Source organism: Genypterus blacodes, unplaced genomic scaffold (assembly GCF_046128005.1).
Source record: "Genypterus blacodes isolate CSIRO-AG114 ecotype Tasmania unplaced genomic scaffold, CSIRO-AGI_Gbla_v1 ptg000156l_1, whole genome shotgun sequence".
NCBI lineage: Eukaryota > Metazoa > Chordata > Actinopteri > Ophidiiformes > Ophidiidae > Genypterus > Genypterus blacodes.
This window is the reverse complement of record NW_027466957.1, coordinates 3,865,333-3,888,217: the sequence shown is the minus strand read 5'-3', so window position 1 is coordinate 3,888,217 and position 22,885 is coordinate 3,865,333. Positions and strand designations below refer to the sequence as shown.

The window sequence follows — 22,885 nt, the reverse complement described above, 5'->3', positions numbered from 1 at the left end:
ATGACTCACATGTATGGCTGGCAAGACAAAGTTCCACAAAACAGTCAGAAGGAAATGATACAGCAAACAAGATGGAAATGCATTGAAATGGTAACTATGATACTGGCATAGAATTTAGCATGAATGTCTTCTCATCATCATCATCATCATCATCATTATCAACAAAGAGATCTTTAAAACCTTTTTGCACATGCTCAGTTTTGTTAACATAAGCTTGAAGTGGCACTATCTCTCACTATTTGTACCTGAAAACTTCCCTGTAAAGGATTTTGTCGGCACAAATAAGGGACAACATTTGATCATTCTGTAAAGGTCCAGAGGAGGACCCATGGAAGGAGCAGCAACTGAGCTGGGGGCAAACAGACCCCTGCAGAAACTAGACAGCTGTCCCAACTCATGGAACATTGAGAAGTAGACACAGATCCTGGAGTTCGGTGGCAAAAACTCACAAGAAAGCAATATAAAATCATCTTCAGACGTATCTAACACTAATAGGTTGCTTTCCAATACATCTCTGTTATCTGTATTTCCTCAATCTTTCATTGCTGTGTCTCAATACAGCACGTACTGTTATTTGCACGTGGGATCTGGAAAAAGACGCGTGTGTGTGTGTGTGTGTGTGTGTGCGTGTGTGTGTTTGTGGTCTGTGTGTCTGTCTGTCTGTTTTGATGTGACAAGAGTGTGACTCCTTACTTACAATGCAATGCCATATGCTGTTAAGGTTGCTTTACTTACTACAAGTGCAGAAACACTGTGGTAATCAGTCAGAATAGTGCTCCATCTGACCAATAAACAGAATTGAAGGTGTAATATCAGTGTGTTTACTTGACCAATAAATGAAAGTGTTTTTTCTTAAAAGTGACAATTGTGGTGAAAATCCCTGTTATCCTATAATAAAACAAAGCAATTAGTTTGTCCTGACGCCCCCCCCCCCCCCCCCTTTCCCCCCAGCACACACACACACACACACACACACCCCCTTCCTATCATATTTGATTTGTGAACATAGTTGATTCAGCAGCAAGCACAGAGGACTGAAGGTTCAAGCTGCTACTTTCTGTTTGCAGGCTGAGACACACAGACACACACACACACACAGACTCACACACAAACACACAAACACATTTCTACCAGCAGAGTCGATTCACACTTAAAGACCGACATGCAAATGCGCTTTTCATGACATTGTATGTGTTTGATTTAGTTTGTCTAAATGCAGGTCTTACATATTCAAATCAACATTCTATGTATGGACACTTTTGCAGTTGAAGTAAGATAACCATTTCATAGATACACACACTTTACACAATGCACAAGAGCTGCACGCACGTGTTTATTTCTCCCACACAACAGCAACATTTTTCTCTGTCTGGTTACTCCCTCCTCTCTCTCTCTCTCTCTCTCTCTCTCTCTCTCTCTCTCTCTCTCTCTCTCTCAAAGCAGGTGCTGAAATGAGACACTAAATAACTATTAGAGTTAGAGGAAGGGCGAGACAGGGGGAGGAGAATGAGAGAAAACGACAGAGCACTTCCCCGACAGTAGCAGAGACAGAGGGAGAGAGGGAGGGAAAAGGAGAGAGGCAAAGCAGAGGAGCTTAGAGAGGGGATCTGCATTGTAAGTAGCCCAGAGAAGAGCAAGTGGTGGTTGTTTTTTTTCTTCCCACAACCTGTTTTCAGGTTTTCAAAAGAGGAGAGGAAGGAGAGGAACCAGCCAGAGGAGCCGGAGCACAGAATTAACCAAAGTGTGAAGGAGCTGAGTTCTAACAGAGCTGAGGGAGGATAGAAGCCGGGAGGAACACAAGGCAGCAATGGATAGCAGAGCAGCTCAGCCTGACCCTGGGATGGCCTGGATTCACACACTGCTGCTGGCCACCATCCAGCACACACACTAGGCTGCTAACACCAATGAGGTACAGTCCTCACAAATATCAACAATTGCTATTTATTTTAACAGTACAATGCTAGAGAAATACAAAACGGACAAACGAGTGAACTCAAACATTCTGTCCTCAACCTATTTGATTTAAGTTGTGGAGTTTAGCTGCTGCGACTGAAAGCTGAGCTGTGTCTGAGCTCTGCTTGGAGAAAGTCGGTCTGTGCTGCTGGTCAGGTGCACTGCATTTCTCTGACAGCATACATGCTGGAGACAAAGGTAGATACTGTTTCCATATGGGATCCAGAACACAATGCTACTTTCAGGTGGGAAACACAGGATCCTGTCAGGACATTATATCATCTCCACTAACAAAACCAGCAGTGTGCATAAAGACTTCCATTGCATGCATGTGCACTCGAGCAAATATGTCACTTTTTGAAAACCAAACACTGAGACACACCAGCTGCGGGCATAAGCATACGAACAAAAGCTTTCCGTAGAATCTTAAGCTTACCTGTTAATTTATTCTCCTGGAAGAAGTCGGTGCTTGTATTGGTAATGTTTGGAGCTCCTTAGGCAGTGCAGAAGGGAGTTAAGGCCATCTGAGCCTGAATGTGATGGTTACAGTGCAGCAATGGGTTGTTGCAGCGCGGGGCAGGTAAGTGCATGTCTGGAATATGTTGGATGGGGGGTTGTTAAAAAACTGTATCTGGCTGAAACTTGGCGCCGCAGCTCACACTCCTCTCTCACCTCCTCCCCGGGACACTTTGACATTAGACAAACTCCTTGTGTGAAAGGCAAAGCCTCCAGTTATGAATTGTAGAGTTCAGGTGAATCTGTGTAAGTGTGTCCTAGAACGTGTAAATGCCTGCATGTGTTTCTCAATAGCAGTGCACAGTGGTTTGGATTTTGTTTGACTAACTGCTTGTTTAACCCCTTAATGCAGTAATGTCTGGCTACTTTACAACATGTATTGATATTTGAGGGATTATGTCCAAAACGCAAACACGTCACATTGTTGGAGTTGGCGTGAAATGTGGCGTTCAATTACTAGGTCCGAAGTAGACTAACAGTCTGTAGAACGGATCCATAGATGCAACAATACATGGAACAAGTCTTTTAAGGCTCCTCTCCATGAAATGAGACATTGGAGTAAATACAATTATATCAACCATTGCCTCAGAATTTTGTTTATTTTTAATTTTTTAATTTTTTTTACTATTTGTTTTTATTGAAAGAAACATTTAACATGACATTGCGCAAAAAAAAGAAAGAATGTGTTTTCCTATATGCAACATTTTAACCTGAAACATGTGTAACTCTTGATGGATTGCTATCCCAGTGTAACACAGTAGTGATATCACCCTATAACTTGATAGTAGCTGAGGGAATGTAGTGGAGGGTCCATTCAAAGGCCTGTAAGTAAATGCCAAATATCACCAGAAACGCCAGTGTTAGTGACCTGGATAATTTCTTTAGAAAATTGATACATTTTGTACAAGTAAGAAGTATCACTTAAAAATAATGGCACTCACCTGCCAGGTTCTGTTAGCATTTTGGAGCTGGGGGAGCTGCTCAGTGTAACTTCAAGTACATCACCTCTGTGAAGACTTATAGCTGTTTCCACTATAGTGCCACATTGCACCAAGCCATGCTGTGCCAAATGCCTGCCTGCCTCTCTGTTACATTAGTCCCCGCTCTGAGCCAGGCTGAACCGAGCTGAGCCATCAAATTTCCAGCCCTGCTACAAAGTCGGGTCGAAGTGTGCTCACGCCTGCCTTCAGCAAGGCAATCCTATTGTAGCTGCACCACATCTTTATCTTTTCAGTTTTATTATTAAGCGGATGGAGTCCATGAAATTTCCCACAATGGAGAGAAATCTTGTGAAAAGACTTAACCTCCATCAGGATAGTCAGACTAGAACATTGTTGTGTACAGTTCAACAGGGTTTATGAAGGATTAACAGAGCAGGGGATGCTATAATTGTAAAACATATTGCAAACTCCATATAGCAGCAAAAAAGGTGAGGTGAGGTGATGGCTGCTTTTCTGTCTGCTGTCCTGATGACTAAGGGTGCTGTCATGTGAAATGACTGTGAATGTCTAGATGTGTCTAGTGTGTGTGTGTGTGTGTGTGTGTGTGTGTTTGTTTGTGTGTGTGTGTGTTGGGTCGTTTGGTAGGTACATATTTTGTCTGAAACAGATTGCTCTGGGTGTTTTCTGGATTATCTGATTGGCTGTGGTATGTCTACCTTGAACCTTGCACTTTGGCAGATGCGCATAAGGAACGAATCACCAGGGGATATTTTACTACAGCACAGGCTGGAGGTTCCTGGTATGATGCAAGACTGTTAGGACAAATAATGGTGATTAGAATTGTTTTAATCATCATCATATTGAATCCAGTGCCATGTTTCTACATAGATTTGCTGTCACAGATCTTTGTTGTGATTATTTAGCTGAGAGTGAATGTCGGAGCACATTAGATCTGATTTCACTCTGCGTGTCTGCTCACACACAAATGTATAACTCGCCCCACAACACCTCCTTCTCTTACCACCTCCCCCCTTGATTCCTAACTGTATGTCTGGAGAGCACCTGCCCTATCACCTGCCACTCAGACAGTGTATGCACCACCCTAATTCACCTTGTACTCGCTTACCTCCCCCTGCAAACCTTGCATGCAAACGCTACCTGTCCTCGCAGGGATGGGCTTTGCATTCACGTGCATATATAAACACTCGCTTGACTGCTTGCCTGAAGTGGATTCATTGAAGTGTTTTGCATTGACCTGGTTTTGAAAAAGTGGAGTAAAATCATTGATCCTCATCATTGACAGAAAGCAGCCTGACCATTAAGATGACTGACACCAATGTTTTGAGGACTTGCCCACTTTCTTGGCTTTTTGGCTCATGGCCTAAGTAGCAGTGGCCTTAACAGCCCATAATAGTAGCCTTTTGCTCTTTCGCGTGTGTTGTCGAGTATCTTTGTTTGTCTCCTGCCTCAGCTTAGTGGCCAATTTCAAAGGAATGAGTGCAGAGTCATCTTGGGAATGTTGAAATGTGTCTGTGTGTCAGAGGGTCTCGTCTGCGGGGGTTGGGCACCTGAGAAGTTGAACATGAACTTGGCTTCAAACCGATCCATAAAATAGACCACCTGCTCAGTTACATATCTCCTATGATCTAATAATGTAACAGTGGTAGAGCTCCAACTTTTGAAAAAATTGCTGACAATATAAACATATATATAGTATATGATTTATATATGTTTACACGCTTAGGCAATGTCTAAAAAATGAATAACTGTCATATTCATATGAGCAGAGGCAGCTCTATATTGGTTAACCCACATGTCAGGGAATATTTGGCCTAACCGAAAAGGTCAGAGCAGATGTGAAGATCTTGTGGGGAAAGCATGCAGAGTGCTGCTGTGTTACTGCACACCTGCCTAAGACTGTAGCCTGCAGGATTCTTTCTAATCAAGTCAAGTCAAGTTTATTTGTAAAGCAAAATATCACATAAAAGGGCCTACAACAACATACAGTTTCTGACTCAGAAACATGAACATGTACACTAGAGTGCTTTGGTAAAAGTAAACTGTACAGCAGTGTAAACTATGTTAAACTACTTTAGACTGTGATACCAAGTTTAACAACAAGCTATTCAATACTGATGCTATACTATGAAAATAGCGTTTGAGTCATAAGATCTGAAAAAACAACAAGGTAGTATAATGAAGCTTCACTTAGCATGTCCTCATAGCCACGCACAGGATTATAAGTAGTCAATCATACTTAGAAAATTCCACACATGGTGTTCATCACATAAAGAGAAAGTTAGTCCACACATTGTGTGCATTCAGAGAGGTTTATTAATGAACCTACTGGCTTGTCATCCAGATGCTTTGCCAAGTTGCAGTGAAAATGGAGGTGTTGCTTCCAGCTGCAACATGAGAAAATAAAGGACTCAAGCAATTTCTTTTCTGTGATTCCAATGTTTGCATTAAGCTTTCTATAAATTCATTACTTTAATCCTGATGACACTGCGGTTTGGAACAGTTTACCTCTGGGGAAAGGCAGAATTTCATGTGCAGAGCAGCTGCATGGTCAGCTGGTTAGGTGTGTTCAGCTTTTACCCGATCACGTTTCAAAACAACACACTACCCCATGGATGACTTGTCCATACCTGTCCAGATGATAAAACTAAAAAGTGGAGTGAAGGAGAAAATGCTGGGAAAAACTGGAGCACAGAGACAGAAAGCAGTGTGTTAATACCAGAGATGCATCAGCAACTTGTTGTAAAGTAGGTCAGCCTTTTGAGCGCTCAGTGGCAAAGGGATCAGATTGGCATCAAAGGGCTCTGATTGAAAGTTTGAGTGCAGCAAACTGAGCTGGCTCCTCTTCAAGGAATTTAAGTCATACAAAACTGAAATGAGACAACAACAAATGGATTTTGTTTAAATGTTATACAGTCCCGCGTCATCATAAAGGGACAAGAGCGCCACCAATGACTGTAAAAAGCCAACAATAAATTGTTCAAAAATAAATTCTGCATGCATTTTTGCTGCTATAGATATGCTTTGTGTTTGTTATTGTCATTGCTATTCCAACGACAATAGGGAAACCTTTGCAATGCTAATGTGCATAAAACACAGGTCCACTTCTACTCTCCCTTGCTATAACACCACTGTGCACACTGAGTGAAAACAGACCTTTTCAGACAACAATACACAACTCCACACACTTTATTACTCTGTAAACGTGAGGGAAAATATCAAAAAGCTGAATGTGTCCCATATACTGTAGCTTTGCTTAAGCTCTGTGAATTGAGTAAAATATATATTCAAATCAAACTTTTTGATGGGGCTCCATTATTGATTTGGCTATCCAAAGTTAGTTATTCACCAAAAGACAAAATCAGTTTTATTAGGGCCATAAATAACCACTTGATTGCTTTGTGTTTTAAGGTAAACTGTACCTACAAATCACATATTCCATGATGGAATCAGATGTATTTCAAACATACTGAACAAATAGCAAAGACTAACACTGTGTTTGTCTAGTTTCATAACACCATGTTCACTTATAACTGTCAACGTTATGTCATTACATAATATCACTCATTTAAACACTCTATTTACATTTTTCCTTTTATTTTTCCAGTGTTTTATCTTATGTTACATTCCACTGGAAAGCACTTTGTGCTTCCTGCCTAAAAATCCCCGTATTAAGCATTTATTTTTAAGGTCTTTTCTTTTATGTTGTATTGGACTTGTTACTTGTTAATATAACCTGACTGAGCATCTTAGATCAGCACTCTTTTGATTTAGAAGCTTATTGTGTACAGATATCCATCCTCTGTCAGAAGGTAGTGATTATGAGCTTTTCTGGATTTACTGTGTGTTGGATCCTTGGCCCTTCATTGAACAACGGCTTTGATTTATGACAGAGCACCATAATTAGATCAGGTTATTTCCATAAGATTGTCAATAGCCCCTTTGTGTCTTTGCTTTCCTGGCTGTGTGTTACTGGTTGTGCTTCCTATCTGACCACAGTTGATACGGTGGAGCAGTGAATTGGGGGAGGGGAGGTAAAAGTTCCAAAAGTCTTGGCGTTTACATGTGAGATGGTCACCATTTTTTTGAGCTTTTAAATGAGATATTGTTTACGTTGTCTGCAGTGATCCCACTCAGCGAGTCAAGCTTTGACAAGGTCAGGGAAGGCCTCTCTTATGTCCTGTCACTTTCAATCAAAGGCAGAGTGTCTCTCTCTCACACACTCACACACATTCAGGTGTGCGTCCATCGTGCTGGTTTGTGTGATAGTAAACCAGGTTGTCGGTATGCATCTTCATATTGTCTTGAAAGGTCATGTGTAGTTGCCCGAGGCCAGCGGATTAGGCGGACCCATACAGTGTGTAAACATAGAGTGGATCTTCCTACCACCGCCACCACCCACCTCCTCCTCCTCCATAGCCTCTGGGGTTCTCACCTGTCTATGTGAGAGGAGGCTGGAATACATACAAATACCAAGAAACTCTTTGACCTGAATTCACTCAGCCATGATGACACACACACACCGCAAACATCTGAGCGCACGAAAACACTGATCGGTGCATAACTGACGTGTGCTTTCACTGGTTTGACAGAAGACGCTCACTGAGTGTTTTGATTGGAACGTTTGGAAGCATATTGAAATACCAACGAGACGTTAACTGGCTCTCTATTCAAGCATTCAAATAATTTGCTTGTCAGCACAGTTGGAGCAAATGAAGAATCTTTGTGTTTGAAATGTAAATGTGAGGTTGGCCTCATGTGTCCCTCCAGCTGTGTCGCTGCACTTACTTGCCAATTTACATTTCAAAATAGTTCCATGAGTTTTCAAAAACGTTTCTTGAGTGTGAGAAGGAAAGTTGAGTAAAGTTAAGTTAAACACTTTGACACTTTAAACTAAACTAAACTCAAGTGTATGTGTGGACTGCAACCTGAAGAATCACAAACTTGTAACATCAACATGTCTTTTCTTTAACCTTGATATAAATAATGTAAACAAACTACACTTGTCTGGCAATGTGACAACAATGTGTCAGCTAGCTGCAGTCTAACACACATCGGCAGAACAGAATCAGTAATTGCAGAATAGAACAGAATAGAGAATTGCAAAACAATGTCTCATAGCAACAGGTCCATGGCTGGTTTGTGAAGATGTCCAGGACAAAAGTGTTTTGTACATACTCTAGTAGTTTTTGCCTTACCCTTCTTATTCAATTTCTTGCAATTTTATGTGAGTTTTAACAAAAATGTGAGATTGCCATTCAGATGTTGAAATGCTGCTTTTCTGAACACAGAGCACCCAGGAGAGGAGATTTTCCAGAAGTGATGCTGAATGATGTCATGTCTTGTCTCTGCAGACAATGCTGGTTTCTTTAGTCTGCTGCTGGGCAATTAGTGGTCTGATGTGAAAGAGTTAAACTGCGATCTCACACACACACATGAGCTGGTCACACCACACTGTTAGGACACTCCAGTCTGTCTCGCCAAACATACTGGACTTATGGTGGTGGAGGGAAACTTAGTAGGGGAAGACACAGTGCGCTTTTCCATAGGAGGCCTTCTTTGTGTGTTTCCGATCAATTTCAAAAGCTACATACACTCTATTGCTAAGTGATAATTCAGATTTTATCCACACACTCAGTAAACAGCTAAATATATTAAGTTGAACCAGTTTCTGACACCTGTAAGAACTGAAATAACACGGCACAGCTCAGTGTCCCAGCAAAGAGGGTTTTTTTGTATTTTCACAGTTGAGATAAAACAGAAATACTCAGTGAGTGTTTGCTTGCATTTAGAAATGCTCGACAGAAAGCCTCAAACTCTTTATCAGTAAATTCTGATGCCTCATTTAACTCCAGAATCCTGTGAAGTAGTTGATGTTAGATTAGATGTTATACTGTATATCTGAACTCCACATGATTTTTTAAATGTATTACTTGTTGGCTTGTATTTACTCAAATGTCCTCAGGAACTGATTATGTTGTTTATTTAGGGGCTATTTGGTATTTCCAGAGGAGCAGCCATGTTTGTACAGTTCAAAACAGCTAGTTGAGACAAGGGAAAACCGAGAGAGTTGGGCTTTTCTCTCTCGGCTCTCCACATGGTCAATGCTGATGTTGTGAAGAGATGCATCATCCTGTGTGGAATGCATATCTATCTTAATATATCATATTAAACCCTGTGCAGCCTGACCGGCATTGCTAAACTACCAAAGGCAAACAGAGTCATTGATCAATAGGAACCAATATACACATATGGGGTATGGATTAAGTTTGGATTAAAAACTGTCACCCATGCAGCAATCTATTATAAACTACATCAACAGTATTAGTTTTTGGCCCTTTTAAGCACTTTTGCCAGCACACATCCTGACACCAGGAAAGTAAACAGTGCAGAAATATGCAACGTCTCCACGAACCACAAACTATTTTACCAGTAAATCCCATTTGTTGTAACACCCTCATCTCCCCCGGCTGAACATCAAACAAAGTTTAATTATGCGATTACACAACATTGGGGTCTGTCATGAAGCAAAAGCAGCAGTGGATTTATGCTCATAGCTCTGTGATACAGTCCATTAAAGGATTATTCCAAAACTTCAAGATGAAAAATATCACATTAAAATGCTGAGTTTATGGCTGCCAGCATTAAAGGTATGCCAGAGTGCTATTCATTAACGGCTGTATGCAGACACGGCGTCTTACAGCAGCCTAGTGAAATTATAGGGGCAAAGACATGCAGCAAAGTCCATAACACTCACAAATAACACCCTGCTGTGACAAGGGAAATTACACGTCTTTGGAATTGAAATTTTAATTGCGTGATATATTTGTGCAGTGCAGGAATGTGCAGTGCGTGTAATCAGATGCTTTCATGTTCTGATAAATGTGTTGAGGCTTATTTCTAGTTTATGCAATCTTTCATTGATCAAATATGCAGATAACACATTTTGTACAGAACATGTTTATTTATAGATCATTGTCACATTGAGATGATCGTGGAACATGCCCGTAAAAAAAACATATTTGGACGGATGATTGTATAAGCTGTCAGTAATCACATGTAGACACCAATGCAGCTGTGGTCTGGCCGTGTGTGTATGGACCAGTGGCTGCACCATCTGAGTGGATCAGTGTAAGCAGTTCCCACACCCTCTCAGGTGTCCTGTGCTCAGGGCAGCCTGGCCCAGTCCCTCAGATAAAGACTCTCTTTGTCTGTAGCCGGGAACAGGTAACCATTTGTGCTTGGGTGCAGTGAGGGCTTTTGTGTCTTATGTGTGTGCGTGCGTGCGTATTTGTGTGTGAGCATATGTGCCCACAAACAAAATGTATATGTGTGTTGGAGCGCCTGTCTGCTGTTGTCGTAGTGCAGTGCAGTATGCAGTGTACATGTGCAGGAAAAAACACAGAGGGTAAACTATGATCAGGGTGAGATTCTCCAGGCAAATACACACCATGAACAACAGAATCACATACCTATGCACACACACACTGTACAGCTACAAACCACACGTTAACTATCTGTGTTTCTCAAAGACGTATTGTTAAGTCTCTACATTACATATAAAGACTACTAAAATTAGTTAATTATCTGCAGGTGTGCCAGGTGTGCCAGGTGTGTGTGTGTGTGTGTGTGTGTGTGTGTGTGTGTGTGTGTGTGTGTGTGTGTGTGTGTGTGTGTGTGTGTGTGTGTGTGTGTGTGTGTGTGTTTGTGTTAAAACATAAAATGCTTGCGTGCATGCTCAAGTAATGACATTTTTGAATTCAGTACACAACGAACATGGAGGAGCAAAAACCAGTGGGGCAGTAAATGAAGAGGCATTGTTGTGAAGTATATATGGGGACACATAGACTACTTAGCTCAGCTCAGACCATGTGACATGAAATATTGATAGGAAATGAAGACAATCTGTAAAAAGTAACCAAAAAGTAGTTCATCTAATCTTTCTGGTACGAGATGTTCCCACTGTGTGCTAAACATCTTTGAATTACACTAAGGTCTGTGTCAATATGTTTAACCCAGACCCAACTGGATCCAGCAAACTCCTGATCAGCTCTGATCATGAGCTCCGTCATTCGGTTAGCACTGTTGCCTCACAGCGACATGCACTGTAGGTTCAATTCCTGGCCTGGGATAGGATCTTTGGTTTCCTCCATTATACTACGCTTCCTCTCACAATCACAAATGTATTTTAGGATAATGTCCTGCCAGTGCTCTAGACCAAGGCACCTGGAGACCTGGAGTTGGTGCATGGGAGCCGGACGGAAGATGCTTAATGCTCCTCGTAAAAGGATGGGCTCATTTCCTTCATGGGATCAATTCATAAAACAAAATGTGCTTGTTGCAATGCAGGAAACATTTAGGCATTTGTTGCCAACAGGAAGAACGAGTTGAATGAAAAGCTTTGTGTTGATTGATGGAGCATCATGCTGCTGCTGCTGCCAGTGTTGGTTTGTTTGGATCAGGTCTTATTGTATTTGGGCATATTTTAAATCAGGTCCTCAGGTATTGTGCATGTCAGGTTTTGCAGAGTTCTGCTTCAGGTCAGGTAGTAGATTACCCATGAGGACCTCTGCCAAAGACTGTGTAATTCTGGGCTGTTGCCTCTGAAAGTTAACAATCGTGAGAGAGCTGTGGTGAAACCTTTTGTTGTCTGTTGACAACAATCAGTCTTGATCCCAGTATGCGATATGTCCCCATCTGACCCATCAGTCCACGTGGGGAACAAGGTAATGACAATAGTTTTGTTTCCTGTGTGCTGAATCGTTCTGACTCACCAGGCATTCCCTGCACAATCTGAGATGCATCAAATTGAGTGTGAAATGCAAACTTAAACATGTTGATATGATTAAATGTAAGCAGCTGATATACCCTCTGCTGTGCCCTTTAGTTTGTGTGTGTGTGTCTGCGTGTGTGTCTTCCATTCCATTTACCTGGTGTTTAGGCCAAACGTGGAGGATTACCTGTCCAGGAAGCAGGAGGGAAAGAATCAGAGACGGAGCTCCTCTGCTGTGTGTTTAAACAGGCTGTCAGCAAAGCTGACTTTATGAGCGGCCGCTGGCTTTTAGCAGCTTCTTACTGTAAATATTCAATGTGAAGAGGTGCCTGCTGGGTAAAAACAACCAGCGTTATAGATGAGTATAGATGTCAGGTGAAAGGTGAGAGTGCTGAGAGTGGCTCGTTTCCTGTCCGCTGTGGTATTCTGTCTGGCATGGTGTGTTTCTGTATATGTGTGTGTGTGTGTGTGTGAGAGTTTAGATGTTAAGTACAGGGGCCGTATGCTGTGTGTGGAGGAGTCTCTAATTAGAGCAGGAAGACACAGCTCAGGAGACATGCTGCACCAGACCTAAGTGTGTGTGTGTGTGTGTGTGTGTGTGTATGTGTGCGTGCGTGTGTGTGGGTGCGTGTTCATGGGTTTGTGTGCGTGGGTGTGTGGGTGCTTCGGTGTGTGGGTGTGTGTTTGTGTGTTATGGTTGACTGGGAACATCCTGCACGTGTCAATAGTTTTTGTATCCATCTTGTTATTTCCAGTAGTGCCTGCTGAGTGTATGTGTGTGTTTGTGTGTGTTAAATGAGACCACATCATCCTATAAATTTACAGGAAACATTTTTTGATAAATTCCACCATCAAATCCGGCAAGTCATCCATAGCCGGACGTATCAGTTTATGAATCTTCCTGGCCGGTCATAATGACTACTCTGTGTAACACTTGATCGAATCTGTGGAATCCTCTGGTGACACTAAGCCAAATTGCTAACAAGTGAGTCGTGTCCAGTCAACCATATATAATAGCTGGATAAGTGGATAAGTTGCTGTATTGGTTTAGACTAAAACAGCAGCATTGTTTTCTTCTTTTCCTGAGGAAATATATCAGCCGTCTCCCCCTCAGTCCACTTGTTCTGGATATTGATGCAGGAATCCACTCCCAGTTTGGCTGTCAGTTTGTACACAATGGCAATAAACACCTTTGGATAGATGACATCCACCAATAATCAGCATTGTACACAACACACATCAGATGAACTTTGGAAAAAATAGAATGATGAATACAGTTATGAACATTGACTCACCTGCTGGCCCACATCTCCTAACTCATTAACACATAGTAACATGCTTGATCCAATTTTAATACCATTAATTTATCAATAGTTGCTATATATGCATAACTTACTCATAAGATTGAATTTGTAATTTGAGCCCATCCAGTCCTGATCATCCCCGCAGGTGCTTTTGGAGATCAGATATTAGTGAATTCCCACCTGGATTTAATCGTGTTTGGCTCCAACCAGTTGTAATCTGATCAGCCACCATTCATATCAATGCCAAGTGTAAAGGAGTACTGAGGCCGAATCTATGTTACTGCAATAGAACAGAAGAGCAATGTGCAAGCAATTTTTTTTATTTTTCTTCGTGCAGATATAATGAACCAAGAAGCACCAAAGTGTTTTGATCTCTGTCTCATGCAGATCTGTTAAATAGAGCTTGAGTGTAAGTGTCCATTTTGTTTCCTCCTGTAGCTCCCATGTGTTCATTGAGCCATGCTACCTGGGTATGGATTCTCACCCCTCCCTGACTTCCAGCCCCATCTTCACGCTTTTCGCTGCCGAGGAGAGAGTCCCAGCATGTGGATCCCTGCCTCTGCAGAGTCCCAGGATCTGACTGAGGCACAGGACAACAGGCCGCTCTTACACACATGCCACCATAAGCATGTCGCTGTGTGCCAGCAAGAAACCTTGGCTTTCATTGAGCTACCAGTGACTCCTAAACTAAATGGTCTTGGTCCTTCAAGGCCAAGAGTGATTCCAGAAACACAGTGTACAACAAACTCCCACCCCCTTAATGGTTTCAAACACACTATTCATGAACTGAATGACATCCAAAATGGCTGCCATAACAGCAACATTGATGACCATGAAACAAACTCTAATTGGAACTCTTATACATATGCAAGTGACTCAGAGGTTGAGTGTCATAATGGCATCAGGACTGACACTTCCTTGCAGGAGCAAACAGAGAAATCTTGCACTGTCACAACAATCTGTCGGCCTCTCCATGCAGCTCTTAGCCTCCCTCTGTCCTTCCCTCTGTCCTCTCTCTACGCAAACACAGACTCTTGGGACTCTCAGTTACCTTGTTCCCCATCCTCACCCGAGGGTCCTGGCCCAGACTGTCAGCCACAGAGGAGAACATCACAGGGTTCCTTCAAAGAGAAGTCTATCCGTGAGTGCATTTTCATTTCATTGCTTGGGTCATATTGAGAGAATTCACAATCAAATTTGGAGTGTTGGGATTAGCTAGCTACAAGTAGCAAAGTTACTAACTTAAATACCTTTTTCTACGCATAGCAGCGGAATACACTGATGCACGTAACACTTTATTCAAACATCCACACTCACAGTTAAGTCTCAAATACACTGTAACCTGCACTGCAAGCCCCTGCCCGTATCTCAGCATGCATCACTTTTCCCCGTGACCTCACTTAGCTTCTAGAAGATGAGGTCTATACAAACATAAAACATAGACAGTGACAGAAATCAGTGTGTACTTGAGGATTACAAATAAGCTTAACTACTACTAACTAACTAAAAACTAAAATGTTATGTTCCTTTAAATATTATTTTCCACACTAAATTATTAAAACTATTTGATGTTGCCCTTTGAAGTAGCTCCAATGTATTTAGCTACTTTTTTCTCAGGAGCTTGTAATGTTGCCAATTACTTTATTACGTGAAAAGCTTGGCTAGAGAAACTACTTTACATTTCAAAGTAGCTTCCCCAACAATGCAAATTAGGCTTAAGAATTTATTTATATGCCTTCTGTCAAAACAGTAACTGAGCACATTTTTTCTTTATCAGGGCGCAAGATGCAAGTTTATTCTCCAGAGAGCCAGAGTGATGAATCTCTCAGCAGTCCGATCCTGGATGCAGAGTACATTTTCCCTGGTCCCTTTGCATCCTTCCTAGAGGAGGACCTTAGTGGATTATCTTCCCTGGAGACAAGTACTTCACCTGCCGCAGAACTCCAAGGCTTCAGTCCTTCTGATATGATACATTTACCCGCAGAACCCCTGCACATCATAGAGGACATTTTACCAGGTGTGGAGGAAGAGTGCAGGAATGTAGAGACTTCAAGTGCCACAGGGGGGAGCTTTTTATTGCGTACTCGTCAAGCGGACCAAGAACGGCGGCGCTTCTCAGCTTCAGAACTGATATCTAGACTTCAGTTGTCCCAAAGAAAGAACTCTTTTACCCTTAAACTTGGGAAATCACTGTCTGCTCGTGTTGCGTCCAAGGACAGGCAGAGCGCCAGCCACCTAAGCCCCAACCCCGACTGTGAGTAGCTGACATCATCAACATCACAACCAAGATCTTGGTAACATTCCATTGTTAGTTTGAGTAGACTGAACCCAAAACCCAACCTCAGTTAAATATACCAAAGACATGGGTGGGGCCTTTGCAAATGAAGGTAAATAAAAGTTCTCATCCAAGTCCTAGTCATGTTTGCTCTGAATATGCAGTTTATTGGTAAAAGCACCATACACTACCTACTGGACACAAACAAAGAACTTGTATTGACAAGAATAGAAAAGAAAAAGAACTCAAGAATAATGCTGTAAAGTGTTTCATTACTGACCAGAAAATGCCAAAACGTGTGAACTCAAATTTCTTCTGCATTACATTTGCATGCACGTACATGGATTTCACGAAATTTCTACCATTGAACTTGTATAACATCATTAAGCTGTACTTATCTCTGTAACTGTTGGAGTCATGACAAACCTCCATTGACCTTACACCTTGATTTCATCCTCTGTAGATAAGTGTAAGCATCGCAGCTCAGCATGTTCTAGTGATAGCGCCCCCCACAGCCCTTTAGGACCGCCTCCTTCATTGCCAGGCGGTGACAACGTAATGCCTTTGCATCGCTGGAGTACAAAGCTTGGGTGAGATGCTGGAGGCATTTCTGTATAACACAGTGATTGAAAAGAGGAAGCTCTGAATGCATTGATGTCATTTTGCTTTGCTTATTTGCAGAATGCGAAAGAAATCCATTGAAGAGGAGATAAGCAGTCTCCCAACTGTCGCCAGCTCAAACCGGTTATCACGGTTTTTGCCCAGTTGTAAGATTGAATTGTTTTTCTATGAATTCTATAATCACATTTCACAATTATACCTCCATCTCAGCATTTGCTTGCATATTCCTGTGACCATCTGTCTCTCTTAATGTTTCTTTTACTTACTTGTTTACTTGACTTTCTCCATTCTACAGCGATTCTATACCAGGAATACAGCGATGTTGCCATCAACAGAGAGATCCAGAGGCAACAGGGGAAAGAGCCGGGGACAGAGGAGGAGGGTCTGAGGGACGAGGGGTCAGACGGCACCCCGTCTCCATCTAATCTGTCCCCATCCAGCTCCTTTCGTTCATCCCGGGGTTCAGCTTTCGCACTGTGGCAGGATATCCCTGATGTTCGAAGCAGTGGCCAGCTTGACAACTTTAGCAATGAAGAGCGGAAATTACAGGAGGTGGCTTTGCATTTATGTGTTACTATGTTTTTTATGTTGTTGAGTCACAGTTCTACACTTAAGCTGTCTGGAACTCACATATGCCCTTTTCAACTCAGGCCAAGTTTGAGCTGGTGACATCTGAGGCATCGTACATTCGTAGTTTGACAATTGCAGTGGATCACTTCATGCTGTCACAGGAGCTTGGGGAGTGTCTTGGAGCCCAAGATAAACAGTGGCTGTTCTCCAAGCTGCCTGAAGTCAAAGATGTCAGTGAGAGGTGAAGTAATACGGCCCTAATGAGCCTCTCTAATATCTCCCTAATATCCTTTGCTTTGACATCTGTTGTGTTATCTCCTCATCATACGTCTACGTCTGCTACCCTTTTGCCTTTAGGTTTCTTCAGGACCTGGAACACAGGCTGGAGGAGGACATTCTGAGATTTGATGTGTGTGACATTGTACTGAACCACTGCCCAGCATTGAGAAGGGTTTACTTACCCTATGTGACCAACCAGGCCTACCAAGAGCAGACATACCAGCGTTTACTGTGAGTAACTCACTGTATGGACAATAAACCAGCATGGATAGATGTCTGAGTACTAAGAATGATTAACTACATTATTATTCATATTCTCTGTATTATTGTATTTCCTACCTGTGGTTGCTATAACACCCCTTGCTGTTCGAGGAGATGGAATCTCTCTTTGAATTGCCTCCAAATTGCCTAACCCCCAAAGTTTCCTCCTTTTCCTTATGTTTTAGAGTTTTTCCCTTGACTTCCTAAAGAGCTCTGGGCAGGTCGGGAACCGTCCGTTGTTGTGGGTTTGTAAAGCCCTTTGAGACACTGTGTGTGATATTGGGTTATATGAATAAATTTGACTTGACTCAACTTGACAGATGCACCAAGGCCCATGCCACTAACCACTCTTTAAAAAAAAACATTAAATGCTTAAAAATGAGATTTACTAGACATTTCTGCAAAGCCCAGGATTCACATAATAACTTTGCAGCCCACTCACCTGCTTCTTCATCCTGTGAGTGTATCATCTGAATGCTGGACGGTCATCTATTTTAGCATGGCACATTATTTGCTTTTGTTGAACCTCATAATTCAAACTTCATAATGTTCATAATTCAAACTTTATAATGTTCATAATTCAAACTAGGGCCCCAAAAATGCAAAGTTGGCCATGGTGTTCTTTTACGAGAGCATGTCTTAACTTGCACACGGTTCTTAAGTAATTTGAACAGTTTTGTTTTGGTATGCTTGTACAAGAGTTTTTCAAAAAAATAAGTTATATTGTTTCAGTAAATGCGACTAAAATATGCCTCCACCTCTGCTCACCTCTCTCAGTCATGAGAATGCTCGTTTCCCTGGTATCCTGGCTCGTTTGGAGGAGGATCCCGTCTGCCAAAGACTTCCTCTGGCCTCTTTCCTCATCCTGCCTTTCCAGCGGATCACACGGCTGAAAATGCTGGTGGAGGTACGCATTTAAACATTCTTTACTGAATTCATGTTAGCAATTGAAAAGCCAATTATGTCGAGCAGTAATGATGGTTTCATTTCTGTATCAGTCAATCAATTTGCAATCAGAGTGCGTAACAAGAAGAAGTGTTGTTTCATCACTTTGCCATGTTTTTCCATTTTTCAGAACATTTTAAAGAGGACGACTCCAGGCTCCCGAGATGAGGACACTGCTACTAAAGCTTTTAATGAACTCAAAAAGGTAGTGGTTATAATCCCTAATAACTAGTTGATCGAGAACCGTTATTATCACAGGTGTGACACGAGAGCATAATTATGTCTGTGTGTGTCTTCATAGATCATCAAGGAATGTAACTGCAGTGTGCAGTCAATGAAGAGAATGGAGGAGCTTATTCACCTCAATAAGAAAATTCATTTTGAGGGAAAGGTGACACCACCAATATCTGATTCCTTTTTTGTTGATTTTTCTGTTTCTGAATTGAAGTAGTAAAATTCCATTATTTCCATTATCTACGCACATTATCTCCTGTGTTTTGATGAAGACAGAGATGGTGGTAGTTCGAATGCAGCCTCTCTTTACTTCCTCTACCCATTCAAACTGAATGAGGAAGTCCACTGGTCACATAATATCACCCCTGTGTAAATGTAATGTTTTTGATCAATATTTGCACAGTTAATCTTATTTCATTAATCATTTCCTTGCCTTGTAGATCTTTCCTCTGATCTCTCAGTCTCGCTGGCTGGTGAAGCACGGTGAGCTGCTAGAAGTGGACACTCAGACAATGAGTATCTCTGGATCAAAGCTCAAGTTACCCACCAAGCCTGTCTACCTCCACCTGTTCAATGACTGTCTGCTGCTGTCCAGGAGGAAGGAGTGAGTGATGACAAAAAGCAAGACCACCATTTGCATTTGCCTGAATCAGAATCTTCTCAGCTACACATCAGTGGTTGTTGCATGTTTCTACTGCATTTGTTACCATACAGCACGATTCTGTCCCCTGAAACAATAATTTCCCTCGGGATAATAAACTTTCATCTTATCTTATCTTATCTGTCCAAGCTCTACTGGTTATCTGAATCTGGACTTTTCATGCTCTATCATGGGATAAACATGATCTACACCAAAATATGTATGGTTCTTGCCTTGGCCAACCTTCTAGTAATTGGTCCAACAAAGAAAATAAATGAACAGATGGGGGTCAAATAGAGCGCTGATGAGTTACAAAATCGGTGGAATTAAAACCTTTCATTTTATTTTGTCATTTTTTTCGCAGCACGTGGAAGTTCATGGTGTTTGTACATGCCAAGATAGGGGCGCTGAAAGTAAAGGATCTTAGCCAGAAGCTGCAGGGCATCTCAGGCTTCATCTTCCACCTGCAACTGTGTGACGGCCTGCAGCTAAAGCACCAGATCCTGCTCAAAGCCCACACTGAGTGAGCAACTGCTTACCGCACCATTATTATCACATTATACTGTATTTCTATGCTGTATTATTATACTCTTACCATTTAGCTTTAGTCAGTGCTCTGCCAGACGCTGTCTAACCGTCCTTGCTGGTTTTTGCGTCTACTCAGGAGCGGGAAGCAGAGATGGATTACTGCAATGTTTCCATCCGATCCACTAGAGGACATTGAACAAGCCAATGAGAATGATGGTTAGTGGAGAAACGGATGTTCTGTATGAATAAACAAAGTAGCTTTAATCCTCTCATTCATTTGTGGGTTTTTTTCCTTTGTAGATATTGCCCAGGTCCAATGCATCAAAAGTTATCAGGCCCAAGAGCATGATGAGTTAACACTGGAGAAGGCTGATATTCTTCATGCTAAAACCATTACAAGTGATGGTAAGAGGCTGGCTTCTGCATTAGGAGGTTTCTGCTTGATCACAAAGAGCGACTGGTCTGTCTTACATATCTAAAGCTTGTCATATTTTTCCCAGGCTGGGTGGAAGGAATCCGGCTGTCTGATGGGGAACGGGGCTGGTTCCCCAAAACCTACGTGGAGGAAATCACAAGTCGCAGCGCGCGCCTCCGCAACCTCAGAGAGAACATCCGCATTAAATGTGTCACGCAGAAACTGGAGGGGGATCAATAACCAGCTCTGGTGTCGTCTGTGTTCAGTTGTGCATGTCAACATTTCAGTCATTAAGATGCATTTTCTATCTTTCAGATTATTTCAAATTTAGATGGATATGGGGCCTTGGTATAGTGTGCAGGTGCTGAACATTCTTATGCATGATAACTAAACTGTCGTAGTACTTTCATGTCGCACGCAGGCTGTGTGCGTTGCAATCAGTTTGAAATTAGACTGCAAAGCTCACCTGTTTACAGTAATTCACACTAGGATGTTTTCTCCACACTGTTTGCGTCAGTATAATTACTTTATTTATGCTTTCCATGAAGGCATTTTAAAGGGGTCGCTGTGTGTTGTTTTTATTTGATCTCATTTCTACAGTGTAGTCGATGTGTTGTACATTGTCAAAGTGTCCTATTTTGAGGTTTATGCTTATAGAAATGTGTTCAGTAAGACAAATCCATATGCCCTGAATTACCTTGTAAACATAATTAACCATAATCATTCCCCTTAGTTACACTTTTACATCAATATGTAACAGAACAGAGCAGGTTTTTCAGGAGACCATAAAGCAACAGCCCATTTTCATTCAGTGTGACTTTTCATTGAACACTAAATGGAAATAATAACCTAGATATCTGTATGATGTGTCCCCTTTAATACCATTTTAAAAGTAATTTCACCAAGTGTTTTACAGTGTACAGTGCATGGGTGCCTTTGCCTATCGGCGCCCGTTCACAGGCAGGGAAAGTAATGTGAATACTTTCAAAGGTAAATATGTGAGATTGTGAGATGGGCACATTTTCAGTTATTGGGAGCAGATTACAGCTACTATGATGCCTCATATGGCCGGAAATGGAGGTTCATTCGTGTTATCCTACAGCATCACATAATAGGTCTTTTCCCACATTGTTAGAATAACTCTAAAGCTGGTTTTTATTTTTCATTTTAGTCTGGTGGCTGATGTTTGCACTGGCTTAAATTGGCCGTATCCATCTATATTATAAAAGATGTAGATACATAAAATGTCCTTGCTTAATATTAATTGCCGTTGACAACATTAACTGTAATATTTTGCAGTCTGTTTACACACTGCTTCCACTCAACTGTCAGAATACATGTGGTGTATACAGACTAAAGACTGAAGCCAGTTCACCTAATTCACAAAGTAGAATACATTTCTTTGGTCTTTTTCCTTCTCTGAATAATTGTAAATTAAGTGAAATGGTCCTTTAAATTGATGGCCGTGTCAGTTCTGATGATTGAGTGGACATGTGGTAGTTTATAAGCTTTACTATGTGTCCTTATCTGTATGAAATAATTGACATTGGCTTTATGGCCCAAGAAACAGACTAAGCCAAATGCACCTACATTTACCAACTGTGTTTACATTACATTACATAGACTTCAAGAGTCATGGCTAAAAATGTAGACTGGCCCCAGTTCAGGACCAGGACTATAATGGTTGGGCACAGTAATTGGACAGCAGAGTGATTAACACTCAATTTGATATAGACATCCTGCTCTGTTTACATTAGTATGATCTACTAATAATATGACACTGTGGAACAACTAAGCACTGAATTACATTAAACCATCATCATCATCATCATCATCATCATCATCTGTACCTTCCCCATATGTACATGTATAAGTCTTCAGATGACACACTAATGTCATAATGAACCACTATAATCATTCAGATACAAACTCCTCCAGTTGCACATGAAATGTTAATAACTCAGCTTTTTCTTTATCTAAGTTGTTAGTTCTAATTTAAGTGATTGCTCTTGCAGCATGTGTATTTATACTCCTATAGCTGGTTATTATCTATGGAGATACTGATGTAAATGTTCATTTACTGTAGATGTACTTTATGTAGAATATGGTTCATTACGTTTATGACTGTAATTTATATGAACAAAGATTTGACAAATATTATGACATTCTCTTCCACAATAAACATCACAGTCAGATATTACATTTTAATGCCACAATATATATGCTGTAGTACACTGGATGTTTACTGGATTTCAGCACACCACTGTAAATGTTTTACCACTGAAATCCAAGTGGACACTTCAATCGGATGTTGTTTGTAATAAATTACTTTTAAACTCTCTACATTGGACAGTTTGATAGTTTTGTTTATTGTAAAGTAACAAAACCACCAACATTGAAACTAGATTGCTGTTGAAGAAATGAAGTGTGTAGAGCTGCTTCAAGGTCGATCATGGGCTTGAGTCTGATGGTTCAACAAGGAAAAAAGAGTTCGGTCCTTAGATCTGAATTGTACAACGCCATATGTACACGCCACAAACGTGACGTGTACATACTATCTACATATTCTGTTTTAGACCTATGGTATGTTTACTTTGGTCCAAATCAGGGGT

General features: G+C 41.4%; 1 protein-coding gene across 1 annotated transcript; it reads left to right on the top strand.

The window, feature by feature from the left end:
* Nucleotides 1-1,507: 1,507 nt before the first annotated feature.
* arhgef19 (Rho guanine nucleotide exchange factor (GEF) 19) lies at nt 1,508-22,877 on the top strand. The gene is made up of 16 exons (XM_076166702.1): nt 1,508-1,909; nt 13,944-14,646; nt 15,283-15,759; nt 16,244-16,370; nt 16,462-16,547; nt 16,697-16,953; nt 17,052-17,212; nt 17,329-17,481; nt 18,289-18,418; nt 18,587-18,661; nt 18,758-18,847; nt 19,131-19,294; nt 19,695-19,853; nt 19,995-20,074; nt 20,159-20,263; nt 20,359-22,877. Exons 2-16 carry the CDS (start codon nt 13,965-13,967, stop codon nt 20,511-20,513), a joined length of 2,901 nt encoding a protein of 966 aa, XP_076022817.1. The 5' UTR covers nt 1,508-1,909; nt 13,944-13,964; the 3' UTR covers nt 20,514-22,877.
* Nucleotides 22,878-22,885: the final 8 nt, after the last annotated feature.